The sequence below is a fragment of the Panthera pardus genome, unplaced genomic scaffold (assembly GCF_024362965.1).
Source record: "Panthera pardus isolate Hobbes unplaced genomic scaffold, ASM2436296v1 HiC_scaffold_17, whole genome shotgun sequence".
Lineage (NCBI taxonomy): Eukaryota > Metazoa > Chordata > Mammalia > Carnivora > Felidae > Panthera > Panthera pardus.
Genome location: NW_026526732.1, coordinates 3,769,059 through 3,787,788, shown reverse-complemented (window position 1 = coordinate 3,787,788; position 18,730 = coordinate 3,769,059). Strand labels below are relative to the sequence as shown.

Sequence of the window (18,730 nt, the reverse complement as noted above, 5' to 3'; positions counted from 1 at the left end):
CCTCTGCTCGGGTAGACAGCCCTGTGTCGGGGCAAAGCCGGCAGAAAAAAATCAAGAGCGCTCCGAAAGCCCGATGCCCCCAAAGCGTGGCAGGGCCGTCTGGGGTCGCAAAAGCCTATGCTGTTCCCTCACCATCTGCAAACAGCATCCTAACTCGACTGCTGCCAGTTTTGAGGAACTCCAGAGAAAAGATTCCGTCCCAACATACTCTCTCTCTGTTCCTCACCAGTAATTAGAAACATTTGTTGTACATTTTTTTCCCCCCAAAGTCCTGGGAAAGAGCTTATCGGAGACTGAGGCTAACCCAAAGGAGAGCGAGGCGAAGAGACACAGATTAAGTCACGAGGACGGCGTCTGAATCCCTAGATCGGGACACACAGAGACCCTCCCGCCTAAAAACCTCACGCTAGACACACGGTGTTCGCGAACCGATTCGTTCTTTGAACACTTTCTCTCTCTTCTGGGGAGGGGAACTGTAGCTGGTCTCAAGCTCGGTTCTCAGTCACCCGACAGGAGTCCCTAGAAACATGATACACGGGCAGAGCCCTTGCTCTGACCACGCACCTCGGAGAGCACAGCCGTGGCCGAGGCCTGGGTGTGGGGCAGAGAGGAACGAACAGCTGTTCCCCACCTCTTCTGGGCCGGACGCGGTGTCACCCGTGGGAACAAGGAGGCGATCCACAACACGGGCAGCTTGTCGCGGGCTTTCCTTCCGCCGTGCCTCCGAGCTTTCGTCTTCCCAGTTGCGAAACAAGGAGGTTAAAGCGCACTGCCTTTAAAATAGTTTTCAACACGCGCTGTGATGATCTGTGCCCTAGGATTTTAATTTCGTCGTTCGACTTCAAATTCTAATCGTTAACCTGGCGGATGGGTGAGTGCACCCCGCTTCCTTTGATTCCTAGTGACACGATTGCATCATAAGAGCAAAATGTTCTCTTATGGCTACTCGTGCATATTAATGTCCTATCAACTCTCCAATATTAAAGCCCTATCGACACAGCAAAGATGATTCACAAGAGCCAAGTGGTCTGTCAGTAGATGAATGAATCAAGAAAATGCCACACACACACCACGTGTGTATACAAACTAGAGGAGATATAATATCAGAATATTATTCAGTCCATGGGGCGCCTGGGTGGCTCAGTCACAGTTACATGTCCGACTTCGGCTCAGGTCATGATCTCACGGCTCGTGACTTTGAGCCCCGTGTCGGGCTCTGTGCTGACAGCTCGGAGCCTGGAGCTGCTTCAGAATCTGTGTTTCCCTCTCTCTCTGCCCCTCCCCCCTGCTCATGCTCTGTGTGTCTCTCTCTCAAAAATAAACATGAAACAGAAGTTCAGTCCTAAAAAAGGAGGAAATCCTGCTAATTTGTGGTAACACAGATGAATCTAGAGGGCATTCTGCTAATTAAAATAGACACAGAAAGACAAACGCTGTATTATCTCACTTACATGTGGAATCTTAAAGGCCAACCTCACAGGAGTATAGATCAGACTGGCAGGTGTCCGGGGCTGGGGTGTAGGGGAAATGGGGGAGAAGACGGTCAAAGGTTACAAACTTTCTGGGGGGAATGCACACTGGTGCAGCCACTGTGGAAAACAGTCCAGAGGCTCCACAAGAAACTAAAAATAGAATGACCATATGACCCAGTCATTCTACTTCTGAGTTTTTACCCAAAGATTATGAAAACACTAATTTGAAAAGCTGTACACACCCTTATGTTTACAGCAGCATTAGTGACGACAGGCAACGCACGGAAGCAGCCCGAGTACCCGTGAAAAGATGAACGGACAAAGAAGGTGTGGGGTATACACAATGGGAGATTACGCAGCCATAAAAAAGGATGAGATCCTGCCACCTGCAACAATATGGATGGATCTAGATGGTATGATGCCACGGGTCGGAGAAAGACAAATACCAGATGATTTCACTTATACGTGGGATTCAGGAAACAAAACAAAGAATGAGAAAAGGGAACAAAAACCAGACTCTTACGTACAGAGAACAAATCAATGGTTATCAGGGGAAAAGAGGTGCGCGGGACTAAAGACTGCACGTATTGTGATGAGCACCAGGTAACAGAACTGTTGAGTCACCATATCCTACACCTGAAACTAACGTAGCACTGTATGTCAATTACACCAGAATTAAAATGAAAAAGATGATCATTTAAAAAAAGAGACAGAGATAGGGCGCCTGGGTGGCTCAGTCAGTTGAGCATCTGACTTCAGCTCAGGTCACGTTCTTACAGTGGATGAGTTCAAGCCCCGCGTCGGGCTCTGTGCTGACAGCTCGGAGCCTGGAGCCTGTTTCGGATTCTGTGTCTCCCTCCCTGTCTGCCCCTCCCCTGCTCATGCTCTGTCTCTCTCTGTCTCAAAAATAAACATTAAAAAAAAAAAAAAAAGAGACAGAAGAACTTAAAGGAGTAAAACACACAGACACACACCAATCCAGTGGCACATGTAACCACTTAAGGACCCTGATTTGAACAAAACGACTTAAAAAGAATCTTTTCAGACAGTTGAGGGAAACTGAACATGGCCCGAGGATGAAGGTATTATTGCTACGTGGGGCTGTCTGGCATGAAAATGGCATGTAATTGAGGTTTATGTGTAAAAAAAATGTCATTTTCCCAATAGAAACCCATACAGAAGCCTTTACGGCTGAAATCACACGATGACAGAGATTTGCTTTAAACTACACCAGCAATGAAAAAGGGGAGGGGACGTGCAGACGAAAAGAACAGCGACGTGGTCATCACTGAAGCTGGGTGGCAGGTACGCGGCGGTCAATATGCAATTCTCTCTTCTTTTACGTAGAGCAAGTGTCTATACACAAAAGGAAGCTAAAACGCAAAGAGAAGAAGAGACCAGTAACAGCCCAGGGAAGCACCGATCCCCCCGCTGCTCGTTTACTCAGCAGCCTTCCTGCGTGTCCACAGAAGACGGACACAACCCGCACCCTGTGTGAGTTTCAGAAAGCAAAGGACTTGGACGCGGCGTGGCCTTCAGCAGGTAGGGGACAAGCCAGCCAACTCTAGGACGTCTCTGCCCTTTTGTGATAACTTCTACACAAATAAACGTGAAATACTAACTACGCACACTGAATAAAAAAGGTTCCAAACTTTCAGGTATAAGATGAGAAAGTTCTGGAATCTCATGTAGAGGACGGGTCTGGAACCAAAACTGCTGTAGTCCAAATGGAAAACCGCTGGAAGGAGCCTTTCAGTGCTGTTGCCACACACACCCCAGCCCTGGCGGGCACGGGTGCGTCCCTTGACTTGACTGCAGCGACCGCTTCATAGGCACACGTGGATCAAGTCATCGTGTACTCTACGATGTACACGTACGCTGAAGTATATACCGTTCTTATTCGTCAAAAATAAAAATAAAATAACTTTTAAGCAAAAGAGTCCTTCAGAAAATAATGAACATCTCGGTAAAAATAATAAGAGCAACGACGACAAAGGACACGGAACATTTAATCTCTCCGTAAAATCTCCACGGTCCTTCCGAATCAGTCTTTGCCCCCAAGGCTACCACTATTTGTGACTTTTGTCCGCTACAGATTAGCCTTGCTCGTTAGAATGTTATCTAAACGGACTCATGCTACGTGTCCCGTTTTGAACTCGAGTCTATCAGCCTGCCACGATATCACTGAGATGCGTTCATCGCCGTGTCCCAGTGGTCTGTCCCTTCCACGGCTCGCTGCATGCTGTTGCGTGAACAAAAACAATGTGTTTCTCTGTTCTACCACTGTGGGTCGTGTGGGATGTTTGTGTTTTCTGGCTCTGGGATATTATGAATAAAGCTGCTGTGAACATCTTCGTGTGAACCCAGAAGAACCCAGAAGTCTTCCTGTGGACACAGGTTTTCGATTATCTTAGGCAAATCTGTAAGAGTGAAATTCGTGGGTCGAAAAGTAAATGTATGTTTAACTTTACAAGAAACTGCCAAACCCTTTACGGTGCTATATATTAAGTACGGTTATCAAACTGATTTAGGTATTTTAGGCTAAAATAAATTATAAATAGGTCATCAGGTCATCCAAACACCACTGGCAGAAAAGTTCTAACCAAGAATGAGCTCTCACATGGGAAGTTACAGATGGCTGTGAGCCTCAAAGGCAAAATGAATGGGGGTGGGGGGTAGCAAAGAGGGTGCCACTGACACTTTTACAAAAAAAGTTTTAAAATCCAAGCAGGGGCGCCTGGGCGGCTCAGTTGGTTAAGCGTCTGACTCTTGATTTCAGCTCGGGTCACGATCTCATGGCTTTGTGGGCTCGAGCCCCGTGTCAGGCTCTCCATTGACAGCGAGAAGCCTGCTTGGGATTCTCTGTCTCTCCCTCTCTCTCTGCCCCTCCCCTACTTGCACCATCCCTGTCGAAATAAATACACTTAAAAAAAGTTTCGAATCCTAAATCTCAACCAAGGGATTAGTACACTCATCCTGAGCTTATCCTAATACTATGGGGAAAAAGCAAAAGCGAAAGCAGCTGCCTTTACTCGTCCTGCTCTGTCATGAGCACAGAGGAAAAGCCACGCAGAGGTGTTTCAGGGGTGTTCCACAGCAAGGCGGGTCCCCCGTGGCGCAGGAGAAGCAAGAGCACAGACAGCATCTTACAGAGACCCTGGAGGCCACAGGAGGGCAAAGAGCAGAGTACAGGGTCAGGACTGAGCAGGAAAGACCTTACGCCGTGAGTTCCCGTTAAAGATGGTAGAAACAAGCAGGCTGGGATTCCGAAAACCATGTCGGCTCAATGTAAGGAAAGAGAAATAATGGAAACTTAACAATCCTAAAGGACATTATTGTAAGTTTTCAAAGGGTGGTCTATAATATTAACTAATTTAATTTAGGGCGAAAAAAGGTCCATGAGAGGAAAGGGCCTTTCTTAATAATAATTTAGGAAAAGGGATTCCGTGAGATACAACAGTTTTAAATCACTGAGGGACACTGAGGGCAAGCATTTCTGGAAGGTGTAAGAAGGCTAGTACCAAAGGATTAAGTTATCAGAGCAGATGAATGATAAAGTTGAGCAAACCTGTCTAAGTGCTAAACTCAACAGATACATTTCTGAACATCGCGGGTGATCAGATCTTTTTCAACCACGTATTCAGATAACGCCCCAACTCCCATGAAATGTAAATCCTCGCTGGGGAAAACATAAGCAAATATCAGCTTGGGGGGCTGGGGGGTCAGACGGTGAGGCTCAGATCACGATCTCACGGCTCCTGAGACCGAGCCCCGAGGGGGCGCTGTGCTGCCAGCTCAGAGCCCGCGTGGGATTCGCTCTCCCTCTCAATAGAAACAAATAAACACTTAAAAAAAGGCAACGACAGCACCTACGACAGAAGTAAAACACTTGCACGACAGAAACCAGGCCTTGGGATGTGAGCCAGCCGCAGTGAGCGACGCTGATCTGTGTAGCGTGCGATGCGCCCAGGGCGTGGACCCTAAGGACCCCCTCACGGGACGAGACACTGCGTGCTGGCGGTGTTCGCTAGACTCGGGTGTAGACACGTCCAGGCACCGGGGCTCCAGCCGCACGGGCGGGACTGAGAAAGTGACACGCGCGCCGTCTCGCAGGCAGCAAAGCCGGGGTCCCCTCCCCTCCCGCGCACCTGGCGCCCGCGATCCCCCCTCCTTCGGAGGCGGAGCCCCACGCACCCGCCGCCTAAGACTTCTGTCCTCTCTCGCGCGGGCTCCCGCCACTCCAATGAGATGCTGTGACGTCACCAGGGACCTCCACGTGTCCAGACCCCAAGGGTCACACGCGACCCCCGGGAGCAGGCGTGCGTGACGTCAGCCTGCTGCTCGGTGCGCACCGTGAACGCCCGCACCCCGGCCGCACGCCCACGCGGACGCCGCTCCGCTACCCCCCGTGCCACCCGTGTGAACGTCCTGTCGCCGGGCTGCTCTGCGCGTCCCCTTCTCTACTCGAGCCACGCTGGCGCCCTGGGCCACCCCCTCCAGCCCCACACCGTCACATCCCGTCCCCGGGCCGGCGGGTCTCACTCACTCGTGTTACGCCCGGCCACCTCCTCACCTGCCCCGTCCAGAACCCTCTCAGCTCTCTCAAGCGGCACGCCAACCCTGGGCACCTGATGACCTCCCCCACCCCTCGACTTCCTGCACACACACCAACCCCCCCCCCCCCCCCCCCCCCCCCGCCCCATGTATGGCAACCCATCCTCCCAGGGTCAGACAGACCCCCCCGGGCCAGCGTTTCCCCTCCTGTTCTACACCAGGCATCCTGGGCAGCCAGCTCTACCTTCCAGATGCTTCTAGAACTGCACCGACCACCCCAGGCGCCGCTCCCCGCCCCCCTCATCGCTGTCCTGCTCCAAACCCTCCTCCTTTCTTGCAGGATCACTGCGCCAACCTCCTCCCCATCCCCCTTGGCAATGAAAAATCATTCTTCTAAAGTGCTGCTGAATAAACTTACTTTGCATTTCTACCCTTAGGTCTGCACTAGTAAAAGCGGTCGATAGCTTTTTCCGTTTTGGATCATGCTCGAACTTTTGTGTCAGGAATAAACTTTCCTCCTCCAACGAGTTCCTACCATAGCACTTGAAATACATACCTTGTATCATGTAGGAGTTTTCTTCTCTTTAATGTTTGGTGGAACTATCCAGTAAAACTTTCCGACATCAGGCCATTTGAGGTGGTTTTTACTAACTTTTCAGATTTTTCATCAGCTAATAGTATATTTAGGTTCCTAAACGCTTCTTCAGTTTTGATGACTTAGCAATTTCCTCAAATTGACCATGACATCCAAATTTTCCAATGTATGAGTATATAGTATTCGCTCTTAAATTATGAATGGTCTCCTTGTTTATAGTTATACTCCCTTTCTGATTCCTGAATTAAGGATTATATTTCTTGAATACATAGCCAAATATTGTCTATTTTACTGATTAAGAAAATATGTTTTGCATTATTAATCACATCTATATTTTAAATCAAGGACCAATGATTTCTTCTCTTATTAATTTCCCCCTCTTCTGCTTTTTAGAAGTTTATTTTTGGTGTTCTAATAAATGAACATAGGAATACAAATTTTCATCCTATTTTGGCTGCATCCCTTAAATTTGGTTGACTTTATCCCCAGTTTACATTTGAGGCTTTGAAATATTATTTTTTTAAAAGACCACCGAGATAAACAGTGGCCAAAGTAGCGATTCAAATCTAGGAATTCAAACCTAAGTGTGATTTACATTTACACTAGGATCAGACAAGCTCTTTTCAACGTATCACAACAAAAGGCACAGAGACGCAGTTCACACGAAAAGAAAACCAGCTATTTAACTATGGAAAGATGCTTATTTGCTCTAAGTAAAAATATTAAAACAATGTCACTGCCATTTATACACAAGAAGATGTATAACTGTTATTTTGGCTAAAATGAAAGCACAAACTGGAAAAGTTAATAAATGTCTATTAAGTGAGTATTAAATGCCATAAAATATGTCCATTAACCTATTAACCTCAGATCCTGGCATTTTTCCTTCGGAAGTATTTCATAAGAATAAAATTTCCAGGGCGTCTGGGTGGCTCAGTCAGTTAAGCATCCAACTTCAGCTCAGGTCAGGATCTCACAGTTCCTGAGTTCGAGTCCCCCATCAGGCTCAAGCCCTGCTTCGAGTAACCTCAAGCCCCGCTTTGGGCTCCACACTTTCTTTCCCTCTCTCTCTCTGTCTTCCCCTCGTGGGACTCTCTCTCTCCCTCTCTCTCACATGTGCTCTCTCTCTCTCTCTCAAAAATGAATGAGTAAGTAAATAAAACTGCCATACACATAAAGATAGTAAGTCTATGAAAAATTAGAAACAATCTAAAGATCCAACGATCCAACTGTGAGAAAGTAAATACTGCAGAGAAATTCAAGGGGATCGTTTCAGTCACTAAATAGAATATGAGACTGCATAACATAAGGACCTACTTACAGCATAATGCAAACTAAAAACACCAAAAATCACAACTCTATGTGCCCTGTTAACTACTACTGCATAAATATGTGCACGTGAAGAAAAGACCAGAAGGAAATCTTCGTTAACAGCCATCGCTGACGGCATTAAGGTGATCTTAATTTTATTTCTGAGGCGTAGTTCTGGTTTTTTCAAAAATGCAAGTATGAGTGATTTTCAGTAGACTGAAGCAGCACTGGGTAAGGTGGATGGATGGGCACAGGATCCAAAGCACAGCTGTTAGAAGACCCTTTGCAAAGAAAGTTAGTGCATGATACTCGACCTCAAACGCAGAAATAAGAGACGCTGTGACACACAAACTAGCAAACAAAAGAGGCTTATATCAAATAGCCTGAGTCTTAAATATAGAGTCAGCTATAATTTGAGAATGATGGAGACGAGGTTAGCGTTCACGATTCAGAGGGGAGGAAAAATCCTGAACACCTGCCACACAAAAGAAGTCTCCTCAAGCTTACCAAAGGAAGGCAAAGAGCACCCGCACTTAGCAAAAGCAGCTCATACTTAATGGAAACAAACGACACAGCCAAGAGGAAGTGGAGACATTCACAGCCGTGTATCCCCAGTGCTTTTCCCAACACCGCTGCAATGTGCCCTCAGAAAATTCCACTCACAGGAAAATTCCACACCTATATCATAATGATCTGGTCAGTCCTTTAACGATTTCACAAGGCTCACATGCTTTTAATTTCCAGGGCATTCATTCATGTCACATGGTGTTAATGGCATGCTCGCCCTGAAACGGATTCGGACAGTAACTCTGGAAATCCCGAATTCTCACTCAGTGACTGGTTAGTCAAGGAGCACAGGTATGACCACATCAAGTCGGCTGCTGGTCAAGCTTTTACTTCCGGTCACACGATGTAGGCGGTTATCCGAATCTTCTTCACGCTTACTTTTTGAGAGAAGATGCATCTCAATCATCCGTCCTGGATTTTATGCAGCATCTCAAGAGCGGTCGATTAAGGAAATACTACCCTCCAACCCCTCAGGGTCCAACACTCTTGATGCAAAATGTCGAGCAAAAACAATTTTAAGTTGTAAAGAAGGAAGCACACAGATAGTACAAATGAAAACAAAAGAACCGAACAGCAGGGAGAAAACTCCTTGTGTGAAATTACCAACACATGCCTCAAGACAAATGCTCAATTTTATATTGAGCCTTCCGCGAGAAACTGAGCACTGCTCTTACAACTGAGTTAGGAGTGAACGCACTTAGAAGTAAAATAATCTGTCTTGAGTTACCCAACTTCCTGTTAGGCTGGGTGAGGTCCCCACACCGCTGTTAGCATCTGTCAGTATTCAGACGTACCTCTTTACCACCTCGACTTTTGACTATCACAAAGCAGTAGGACTTCAATCCAATAAAACTAGATTCTATAAAGAGAAGGTTGAAATAAATCTCTGACAGTGAAATGAACAAACAGAAAAACAAAACCAAACCAAAGCAAGGGGTGGAGAACAGAGAGGGACGGAAGGAGGGAGGGAAGGAGGGAGGGAGGGAGAGGGAGAGAGAAGTTTGCAAATGTTTGCAGGCTACTGTTTTCTAGAGATTCCATCACATCTTAGAAAGCTCGGACCCACCATCACCCGGATGCCGGTCCTACTGCACACAGCTACCGACCCGACCCACCTCCCCTCCCCTCCTCCCTCCCTGCTGACAAGAACCCTTCCGCTGAGCCCGGGAACTCACTGTCCGTCATCAGCAAACCCTTTCTCTTCTTAAACTCCTCTGAGAGGAAAAACCGTTTACCTTTTTGCCCGGACTGGAAACCTTTCCTCCCCTCCTGGTCATACCGCTTCCTAGACTGAAGCGGATTATCACACGATGCAAAATTAAGCTGCAGAACGTATGATTGTGGGTATGAGGCACGTCACGCAGAAATTCTTAATAAATACAGTTAATAGATATTTTACAAATACGAGCAAGAGACGGACTATCCCAGGAAAAGCGATGAGTCACAAGTTTCGATTCCATTACAATCTCTCCCCTCTCACTTGGCCACGTGCCACCAACTTCAAGGTGACATTAAACTAGTGACACCAAACTGAAAACAGGCACCAAGGGCTGACTCAAAATTGCCCGTCCCGAGAACAGCACCGTTGCACGAAGTCAGCAGCAAATGCTCTGGGGAAACTGATGACCCAGGACGCCAACTGCTGTGAGCTCCCCCTGCTTACGCCGCAGGGCCCCGTGTTTAGGAATACACTGAGCGGAAATCCAAGGGAACCAGGATTCACTAACGGAATTGAGCGTTCCTTCAGTTTCACAAAATCACTCAACAGGCCGGATGTGTCTGTACTGTTTCCCAGGCCAGGTCAAAACGACAACATCGCAAAGAAATCTTGCTTCCAGTACAAGCGCTTTGTTTCCCTTAAGCTACAGACAAGTGACAGATAAGCTTCTCCTGTGGGGGTGTCCACAACTCTGTTCGATCACTGTTCCCCTGGGTCACCCCCTACTGAACTGGTGTCGCTGAACGTCACTCGCTGGGATTCCATCACAGTATCCGATAGGAGAACTCAGACAACACTCACACTTACGGTACGCAGAGATGAGGAACTTCTACCTCCGAACGCCAAACCTAACATCATTCGAGGATAAACAAACATAAAAAATAGAAGCCGACAACGTAGCCTCTTAACATAAATAACAATATCAGAGAGGAAGGAAAACCACCAAAAATACGCAAGGTGTCGGTCGGTATTACAGGAGGACGCCCAGGACAAAGCTGATTTTGGGTGTCGTGGGAGGGAGAATCGGGGCAAGATGAAGTTTGGGAAAGCAGCTGCTTTCAAAAAACGAGTTAGTAAGAATTTATCGATGATGTCAAAAGGCACACTGAAATGAAGAGAAAGAACCAAAATACAGAAGGAACTTTTTTAATTAAAAAGAGCCACTGTACGTTTAAGAAGAATAGCACCAGTACAGAATTATGCTGCCAAAGGCCATGTCGATGATGCAGAGAGAAAATCTGAGTGGTTCTTCTAAGACACATTAGGAGAACGGGAGAAGAGAAAGACCGGGTATCTGGTGATCTGGAAGAGAACAAAATAAAGAGGACAGCCCCAACGGGCCAAGAAAGACACACACAAAATACGCTGAACGAAACCAGGACTTGTAAAATGGATTCAGAAAGCTCATCGCCTGCCAGGCTCAATTAACAAAAGCTAACACATTTACATACGACCTGGGACAAGTAATGAATTCTAACAGCAAATGACAGTTGGCTAAATATTCAGAAAAGAAAACAGCAACATTTACAAGGGAAAAACGAGAGAATCAAGACGTAACGGAACGCATCTACAGCATTTTGAGGGACAGAGAGGCTATCCAAGAATTCTAGACCCAGCCAGAATCTGCTTATGTCCTAGCAGCTCTGCATCCAAATATACTTCTTATCCTGGCATTTTCTCTCCCTTTCCTGGTCATGAATGTTTTGACTTCTAAGCTGGAACGTCAACATAGCACCAACAGTAATAACACAAGAAAAGATTGATCGTGCTGACTAGATGCAAACGAGTGACAGATGTGGCTGACAGCACATCCCTCCAGATGTTGGCCTGCTCAGCCTCTGTGACCTGGGCTTTCCTGCACTTGGCCCCAGCCTCCTCCTCCTGATGGCCTCCCTGCCCTGCACGCTGCAGGCAGCCTCCCGTCTCAGGCCTCTGCACCTGCTGTGCCACTGCCTGGAAGGCTCTACCTGCCCCCCACCCGCACCCCCCAGCCCCCGGCAAGGTGCACAGCCTCATGTCTCTTCTTTCCGTCCTCGGTCACCGCCCTCGTGAGCCACGCCTGGCTGCACGTGCCCGCATGCAGCCCGACACCTCGTACCCTGGTTCTGTCTCTACCGCATCCATTACCATGGGACCCAGTGCACGTGTTCGGCACTTGTGTTTACCGACTCCTCCCCACACTGATGGAAACACTGCGATGGGAGAAGTTCCGCCTAGTTTCCTCCTTGATGGGCCCAGAGGAATGGGGATCAGTCTCTATGTGGCGAGTGAGCGACGGTGTGTGACCAGAAGAGTACAGCCGACTGCTCAGGATTATGCTGACTTTAGCAAAGGCGTCTGACACAGCATCTCCCATCCTTCTTATGGGTGGAATCTCCACGTGTGGCACTGCCCCCCCCTTTACTTAATAAACTGAAAAGGGGGCGTAGGAAAACACCTTGGAAAAATGACTCAAATTTGTAGCTTCAAAACAGAGAAATAGAGAAGGTTAGGTAGCAGAAGTAAGACTTTCCTCAAAATGCTGGGATGGTTCAAAACCAGATAAAATGCAGCTTAAATAAATGTACAGCCTTAGAGTTAAATTTATTTATTTTTAATCCGTGATAAAGAACTTTTCTTTTTTTCTTTTTTTAATTTTCTTTAGCGTTTATTTATTTTTGAGAGCAAGAGCGTGAGTAGAGGAGGAGCAGAGAGAGAGAGAGGGAAACACAGAATCCGAAGCAGGCTCCAGGCTCCGAGCTGTCAGCACAGAGCCCGACGCGGGGCTCGAACTCACGGACCGCAAGATCGTGACCTGAGCCAAAGTCGGACGCTCAACCGACTGAGCCCCCCAGGCGCCCCGTGACAAAGAAGTTTTCTTGGTTCTCTTCACTTAACTGACTTTTCCTTCTTAATCTCCTTTGCGAACCTTTCCATGTCTTCTCCACGAAACAACTGGAGTGTCCAGAGTTTAGTGCTCAGACCCTTTTTCTCCAAAGACAAACTGCCTCAGTGATGTCGTTTTGTCCCCTGGCAATGTCCACGAGACACCGTCCCCCAGGAACCTCTATGTCTCCAGCCGTGACCTTTCCTCCTGGCTCAACAGAAGCAGCTTCTTTCTAACCATCTCTGTGATGTCTGTCTGAGAAGTCCAGACTCACCGGCCTCACTCCCCGACACTCGTCCTGCTGTCCCCCCCCCCCCCCCCCCCACCGCCGAGTTACTTGTAAAGAAAAACTTCCTTCTAGCAGGTGCTGACACCAAATGAGCCAGGAGTCGTTCCTGAGCCCTGTCTTCTTACCACAGATAGGCCGTGAGCAAAGTCTGTGAGCTCTTGCTTCCTAGTACGCCTGACGAATGCTCACACCCCACGGTTAAAGCCCGCACGCCAGCCATCACCACCCCCTGCCTGCATCCCCTAAACTACCCTCAGGCCCTCTGTGCCCACGCTCTCCCCACTGTGTATACTCTCAGCCCAGCAGCTACGGGGACTCGCCTAATGTTTAAGTTAGACTGTGACCCACAGACACCTGGGTGTCTTAGTCGGTTAGGCACCCAACTTTGGCTCAGGTCATGATCTTGTGGACCGTGAGTTCGAGCCCCTTGTAGGGCTCTGTGATGACAGCTCAGAGCCTGGAGCCTGCTTTGGATTCTGCGTCTCCCTCTCTCGCTGCCCCTCTCCTGCTTGTGTGTGCTCTCTCTCTCTCTCTCTCAAAAATAAACATTAACAAATTTGTTTTTCAAGTTACACCGTGACCCAGTGGTTTCCAATCGTTCTCAGAATTCCACCCACAGCCTGTGCAGTGAGTTCCCAGGCCTGAACCCCCCTTCTACTCCAGCCCCAGCCCTCGCTGCCCTTCTGCCCTTCGTCTCCTCCTTCCGGACGGTTTCCTTATTCCCTCCGGTCTCTGCTCAAGTGTCAACTTCTCAAATAAACTCCCCCGACCACTCTCTGTCTACAAGTTTCTTTACAAAGGGAATTCTCCCTTAAAACCGTATTACAGATGCACTGTTTCCAAGGAGTTACCTGTCCCACCTCACGGTCTCGGCGTCCTGCCACGACGGGTCTGTAACGTCAAGTCACAGCTGCCGCCTTCTAAAAACCTACTGATAACGTACCCTTTGTCTAGAGAGCGTCGGCCAGACGCTAAGGAAGCATTTTGAGAAACTGTTTTAAAAGTAAGTATGTTTCACCAGAAAAGAGAGGACACAATCCCTCTACTCAAAGATGCTTTGCCCAGAAAGAGGCGCACTGAGGATACCATGACACGGTCATTATCTGAATCCGAGATGTCTTGCAGAGATATTTTGTGTAACTAAAATACACAGAAACGTATTCAGTAAAAAAAAAAAAAAAAAGGCCACTCTTCGCCTATACAACTGTTCTACCCAAATATAACCTAGTTTATATTTAAAGGAGTGGGATGCGATCGCCAAATCGGTTATAGCACCGCGGTAGGCAATCTCTGTATCTGGGGACACTGGAGGCAAAGGAAGAGGGTTCTGGAGAACAAGGGAACAGAGTTAACATCCTGACATAAGCCGAGGGCAGAAATACAATTCTAACTGCTGTCAGCACAACGGAATGTCGGGAAAACACCCAGATCGGCTACAACAACCCTATTCCTTTCCCCACCTCCCTCAAAACAACACCGAAATCTAAAATTTCTTCAGAATTGTAAACGCTAAACTGAGGGTAGGCATTCCTTATAGTTTAAGTCAAAAACCAAAAAGGACGACTGGTGAGCCAACTGGAGTTTCCTTCCCGACTGCCCTGATTCACTCACAAAGTGCACAGAGCTGCTTCAGACATGTGACAAGACAGTGGCACCCCAGCAGCGTACGACCCGGCCCGCACTCGCTTCTCAGCCGCCCTCTTTGTCCTCAAGCATCACGTTTTAGCCTTTGCCGCTCCTCCCGGGGGATACAGAAGCTCCAGGCTGACCCTTCCGGCCCCTGCTACACCTTGGAGCACCCAGACTGGGGAACTTCCCACTTGCGAGCTCTGGTAACCGTGGCGGTCTCCGGTCCAACCCCGTAGAGGTTGCTGTGGACGGAGGGGATGGTGCCCAGCCTGCAGGGATGGCCTGGTCATTTTTGAGCTTCCTTTCTTCAGATTTTCAAAAGTAAAGGAAGATACCTGTGCAGGTGAGCCTACGAAGAGCACTTCAGCTTGTGTTTTATAAGAGCGATGTCTCACCTAAAGTCGCGTCCAACGCAATTCAAACTGAGTATTTCCACTACTGAATCCACGTTTAAGATCTTTATGGATACAGTATAATTAAAACGTGTTTCTACGTAATTCGTTATGACTCTGCAGTCCAAGCACAGCATGCTCAGGGCTTTCGGTACTCGTGCCCCATCAACTCTTAAGTTTGCTAGGTCTCTTAAAGTTCCCCCTAAGTCATTTCTCTTGGACGTGAAAACGGCGCATTTAATGTTTCCTAAAAGTACGGAGGAAGGTCACGTCTTGAACACACAAGTGGTCGCCTCCTGTTGTCGCAGAGAGAAGGTGCATGAACTCAAAGGCAGGGGACGGGCAGGTAACAGGCACCTTGCGGGGGAGCGTGGGGAGGGGACCTCCGCGCCTGGGCTGGGAAAACGCCGTGCCGGTCGGTGTCGGCTTCTCTTACGGTTTCTCAAGAGAAGCCAGAAATCCAGTCTTTCCACGCAGTCTCTCGGTGCCTCATGCTGGCAACGCATTCAGAAAACCCCATGAGCATGTGCGGGCCAGACGAGACGCAGCTGTTGGCCGTGCATGGTTTGGGGCCTCCAGTTTCCAACCGCTCATGAGCCATGCTCCGGAGAGGACAGGCAGTGCTCGGCGTTCTGTTTCTAGTGCTTGAACATGTGAGAGCACTGCGGACACGTACGTCCGAGAGTATTCATTTCCCACACGGGGGGAGCAGGAATTGTATTCGCGTTACTTACCCTGCTGACTTCCTTAGGAGCCGATTCATCTGGGGGAAAAGGAAGGGAAAACACAATTAGAGACTCTGAGTAGCTTCTGAAATGCAGACTATGTCATTCACGCTCAATAAACTAGAAGGCCGTCTGGCTATGCTTCCTATTACAAAATCTAAGAATTTGGCCTCAACCGTGCGTCAAGTAAAGGTTACACATGATAGAGTTAGAGGTACGTGCAAAGCTGGAGGGAAAATGAAATACCACGGGTCATTTTCGAGACTGCCTTGTTAGAGGCTCTGAAACCGTAGCGTCTGCAAACAACCTTCTAGATGCCACAACCGCACGGACATCGCAAGTGACCCTTAACGTCTGTGCTGCCGGGTTAATTACAGCATTCCTTCCCTGCTGGGAGAAGACGCGTCCCCGCACGGCACCCTAGTCGAGGCTCGAAGACCCCGGTCCACGATGCCGCTCTGTACCGTGGGTCCCGGGGGCGCTGGGGGCCTGCCTGGGCCAGCCTGTCGGCAGTGTTACCGCAAAGCGAGCCTGGTGGATGGGTGGCGCCTGGTCTAGGTGAGACGCTCGGAAGGGCTCTCCCGGGGGGGGGGGGGGGGGGGGGGGGGGGCTGGCCACGTGACCCGAACATGCCTACGTGGCCAACAGGGTACAAGGAGCAAAATGGCCAAGACGCTGCTTGAGGTCACTGGTTCCGACCCACAGCACACGCATGTGGCCCTCGCCGAGAGGGACTGGACCGGAGCCCTCCCTGGGAGGCCACCCGGAATTCAGTGCTACTGCCGACTCGTGTCCTCACCAACCGGATCGTGTCTAAGTAGCAACATTAGCGCACACCGAACACGCCCCAGAGCTCGTGTGCTCCGTTACTCGAAAGCACGGCCGGACTGATCCCGACGCTGGCAAAACCGCGCCCCCCGAGTTCAAACGGGGTTTGCGCTTCCTCTTTCGACATCCTTACGAAGTAAACGGCTGAGTCCTGTCGTTTGCTTTTTCCTCATCTTTCTCCAATTCGCTTATTTCCACAGATACCAAGTCCGGTGCCAAACTGCACGGCAACCGGCAGCCTCCAGACTGGCCCCTGAATCCGGTATCTGCCCTGGCGACCGTACTCCACACGCACGCACGCGCACGCATGCGGGCGCACGCACAGACACGCACGCACGCATGCGTACAGCCACGCACGCGCAAGCAGGTGCGCACACGCGGAGGCGCACAGGAACTCACCCACGCACGCGTACAGCCACGTGCATGCAAGGCACACCCACGCGCACCCACGTCCGTCGTGTCCCTCAGATGCTTCGGAACGGAAAGGCAATCAGATTTCAAAGCTGGCTGCATAACGACTTCACCTGGGGCCGTTCGGAAATGACCAAGTGTGGCCCCCTGGGGAGCAGATGGGCAACACGCGGCCCTCAGTTTTGCAAGTATTCCATTAATACGCACTTGTTGACGACGTATGCCTTCTAACTGTTCCCTAGCGATTTGAGTACTGCATCTGATTGCCCCGAGAAGATCCCTAAGCAGGTTACAGGAAAAAAACTTACGTTGCCCTCCACGCGGAAATGCCATCACCGCAGTAGTCAACCTACTCTTCGACTCCCAACCCCTGATCTCTCCTGAAGCCCCCTGGAGACGGGAGGGACCGTTCGGTTTGATCATTACCGCCAATTTCTTAACGGATTCGAAAGGGACGAAGGCTTCTACGTTTTTAATTTTTATCTAAGACGTTCAGTAAGTGTGGGCAAACGTCCCAATGGATTAGGAAGCACATAATGAAAAGCAGCCATTGTACAAACAGGTTTCCTCTCTGGACCGAATGGCCTTCCCGACTGTGGCACGTGGATCCTTCCCCTCTCCAGTCATCACGAAGATCTGAAGGCTGGTTCAGATGTTCCCTCTGGTGTCTCCTTTAGTTGTACTTGGCACTTCTCCAACTTGAGCGTGCGTAAGACGCTACACCAGGATGTATTTATAAAAACCGACTGGTGTTTGCTTCAGGGGCAATATAAAGTATTTGAAAGAAAAAATTTTACCCACAGCTGATTTCTAGATTCCCACCATACGCAGGGATTCACAAATGTACCCCTATCTCTCCCTCCGACTCAGGAGTCAAGTTTTGTTAAATGGATGTCATATCTATTATACTTGGGGAACGTGGTATTTTAGCCGAAGAAATTAATGGGCACAGTGAAATCTGCTGGAAGAAGGAAGCTGCTTCCTCTTTCCTAAATGCGGAATATTCACGTAGCTGAACTCTCTTGCCCAAAGAAAATGCAGGCACGTGTAAGAGAGCTCTTAGAATGTCTCCCCTGTGGAAGAGTGGTGCCTCAAGGACAGAGACCAGGGGCTTGGGGCGTGGACCACCGTTGGAAGCCCACACCCACAGTCACCTGGGACACTGCTTCGGGCAAGCTGGCCGACTCCTTTGGCCGCCTTACAAGTCTGAACTGAAAGAACATCCTGCCGACATAATTCGCTTCCGAAGAACAACTTTCCCCACAAAGACATTTTCAAAGGAACAGAGCAGAGAAGCACCCCATCCTCCTCATGCAAAACATCTCACGATCGCAGGGGAAGAGCCCAGGGCTCAGACTGTCTCCTGAGAGCCCACGACTGCCATGTCTCGGTGCCCTTCCAACACGCACTGAGGACTGAACTGTCGCCACCACGGAGCACAGAGTTCAGCAGGAAAGCTTGTTTTAAAATGAAAGGTGTTGGGGACCATGGAAAAGTAAGGAACTGCCATGGATGCAAGATTCTGAATAATTCACGAGCATCGAATTAGTAACAAGAACGTTCGCAAGAGCAGATATGGATTTTTACGCAGCTGTAGGGGTTCGATTCACATTTGTTTATTCAACAGATATGTACCACGGAATGGTTATATGGCGGGCATGATCCCTGTTCTCAAGGCGCTCACACTCTGGCAGGATAAATAAACAAGAAAACAAAACCTAATTTGAGAGCGGGGTTGTTTATAACTGTTTAAAGAGACACTTGTTTTTTAACAACAGGAGAAAAAAAAGAAAGTATCTTCAATCTCAACATTATTTTAGTAACTTTTCAATGTCTTAGGAAGAACAGCTCATGGAATAAAAAACCGAATTT

The 18,730-nt window shown here is 48.8% G+C and overlaps 1 protein-coding gene across 6 annotated transcripts in view; it reads right to left on the bottom strand.

Moving 5' to 3' along the window:
* Positions 1-18,730, bottom strand: part of PDE10A (phosphodiesterase 10A) — a 599,454-nt gene that overhangs the window by 100,039 nt on the left and 480,685 nt on the right. For all 6 annotated transcript variants that reach the window (XM_019412750.2, XM_019412748.2, XM_053904295.1 and 3 more), the window contains one exon: positions 15,629-15,657. In XM_019412750.2, coding sequence (XP_019268295.1) covers positions 15,629-15,657 — 29 coding nt within the window. The remainder of the gene's footprint in view (positions 1-15,628; positions 15,658-18,730) is intronic.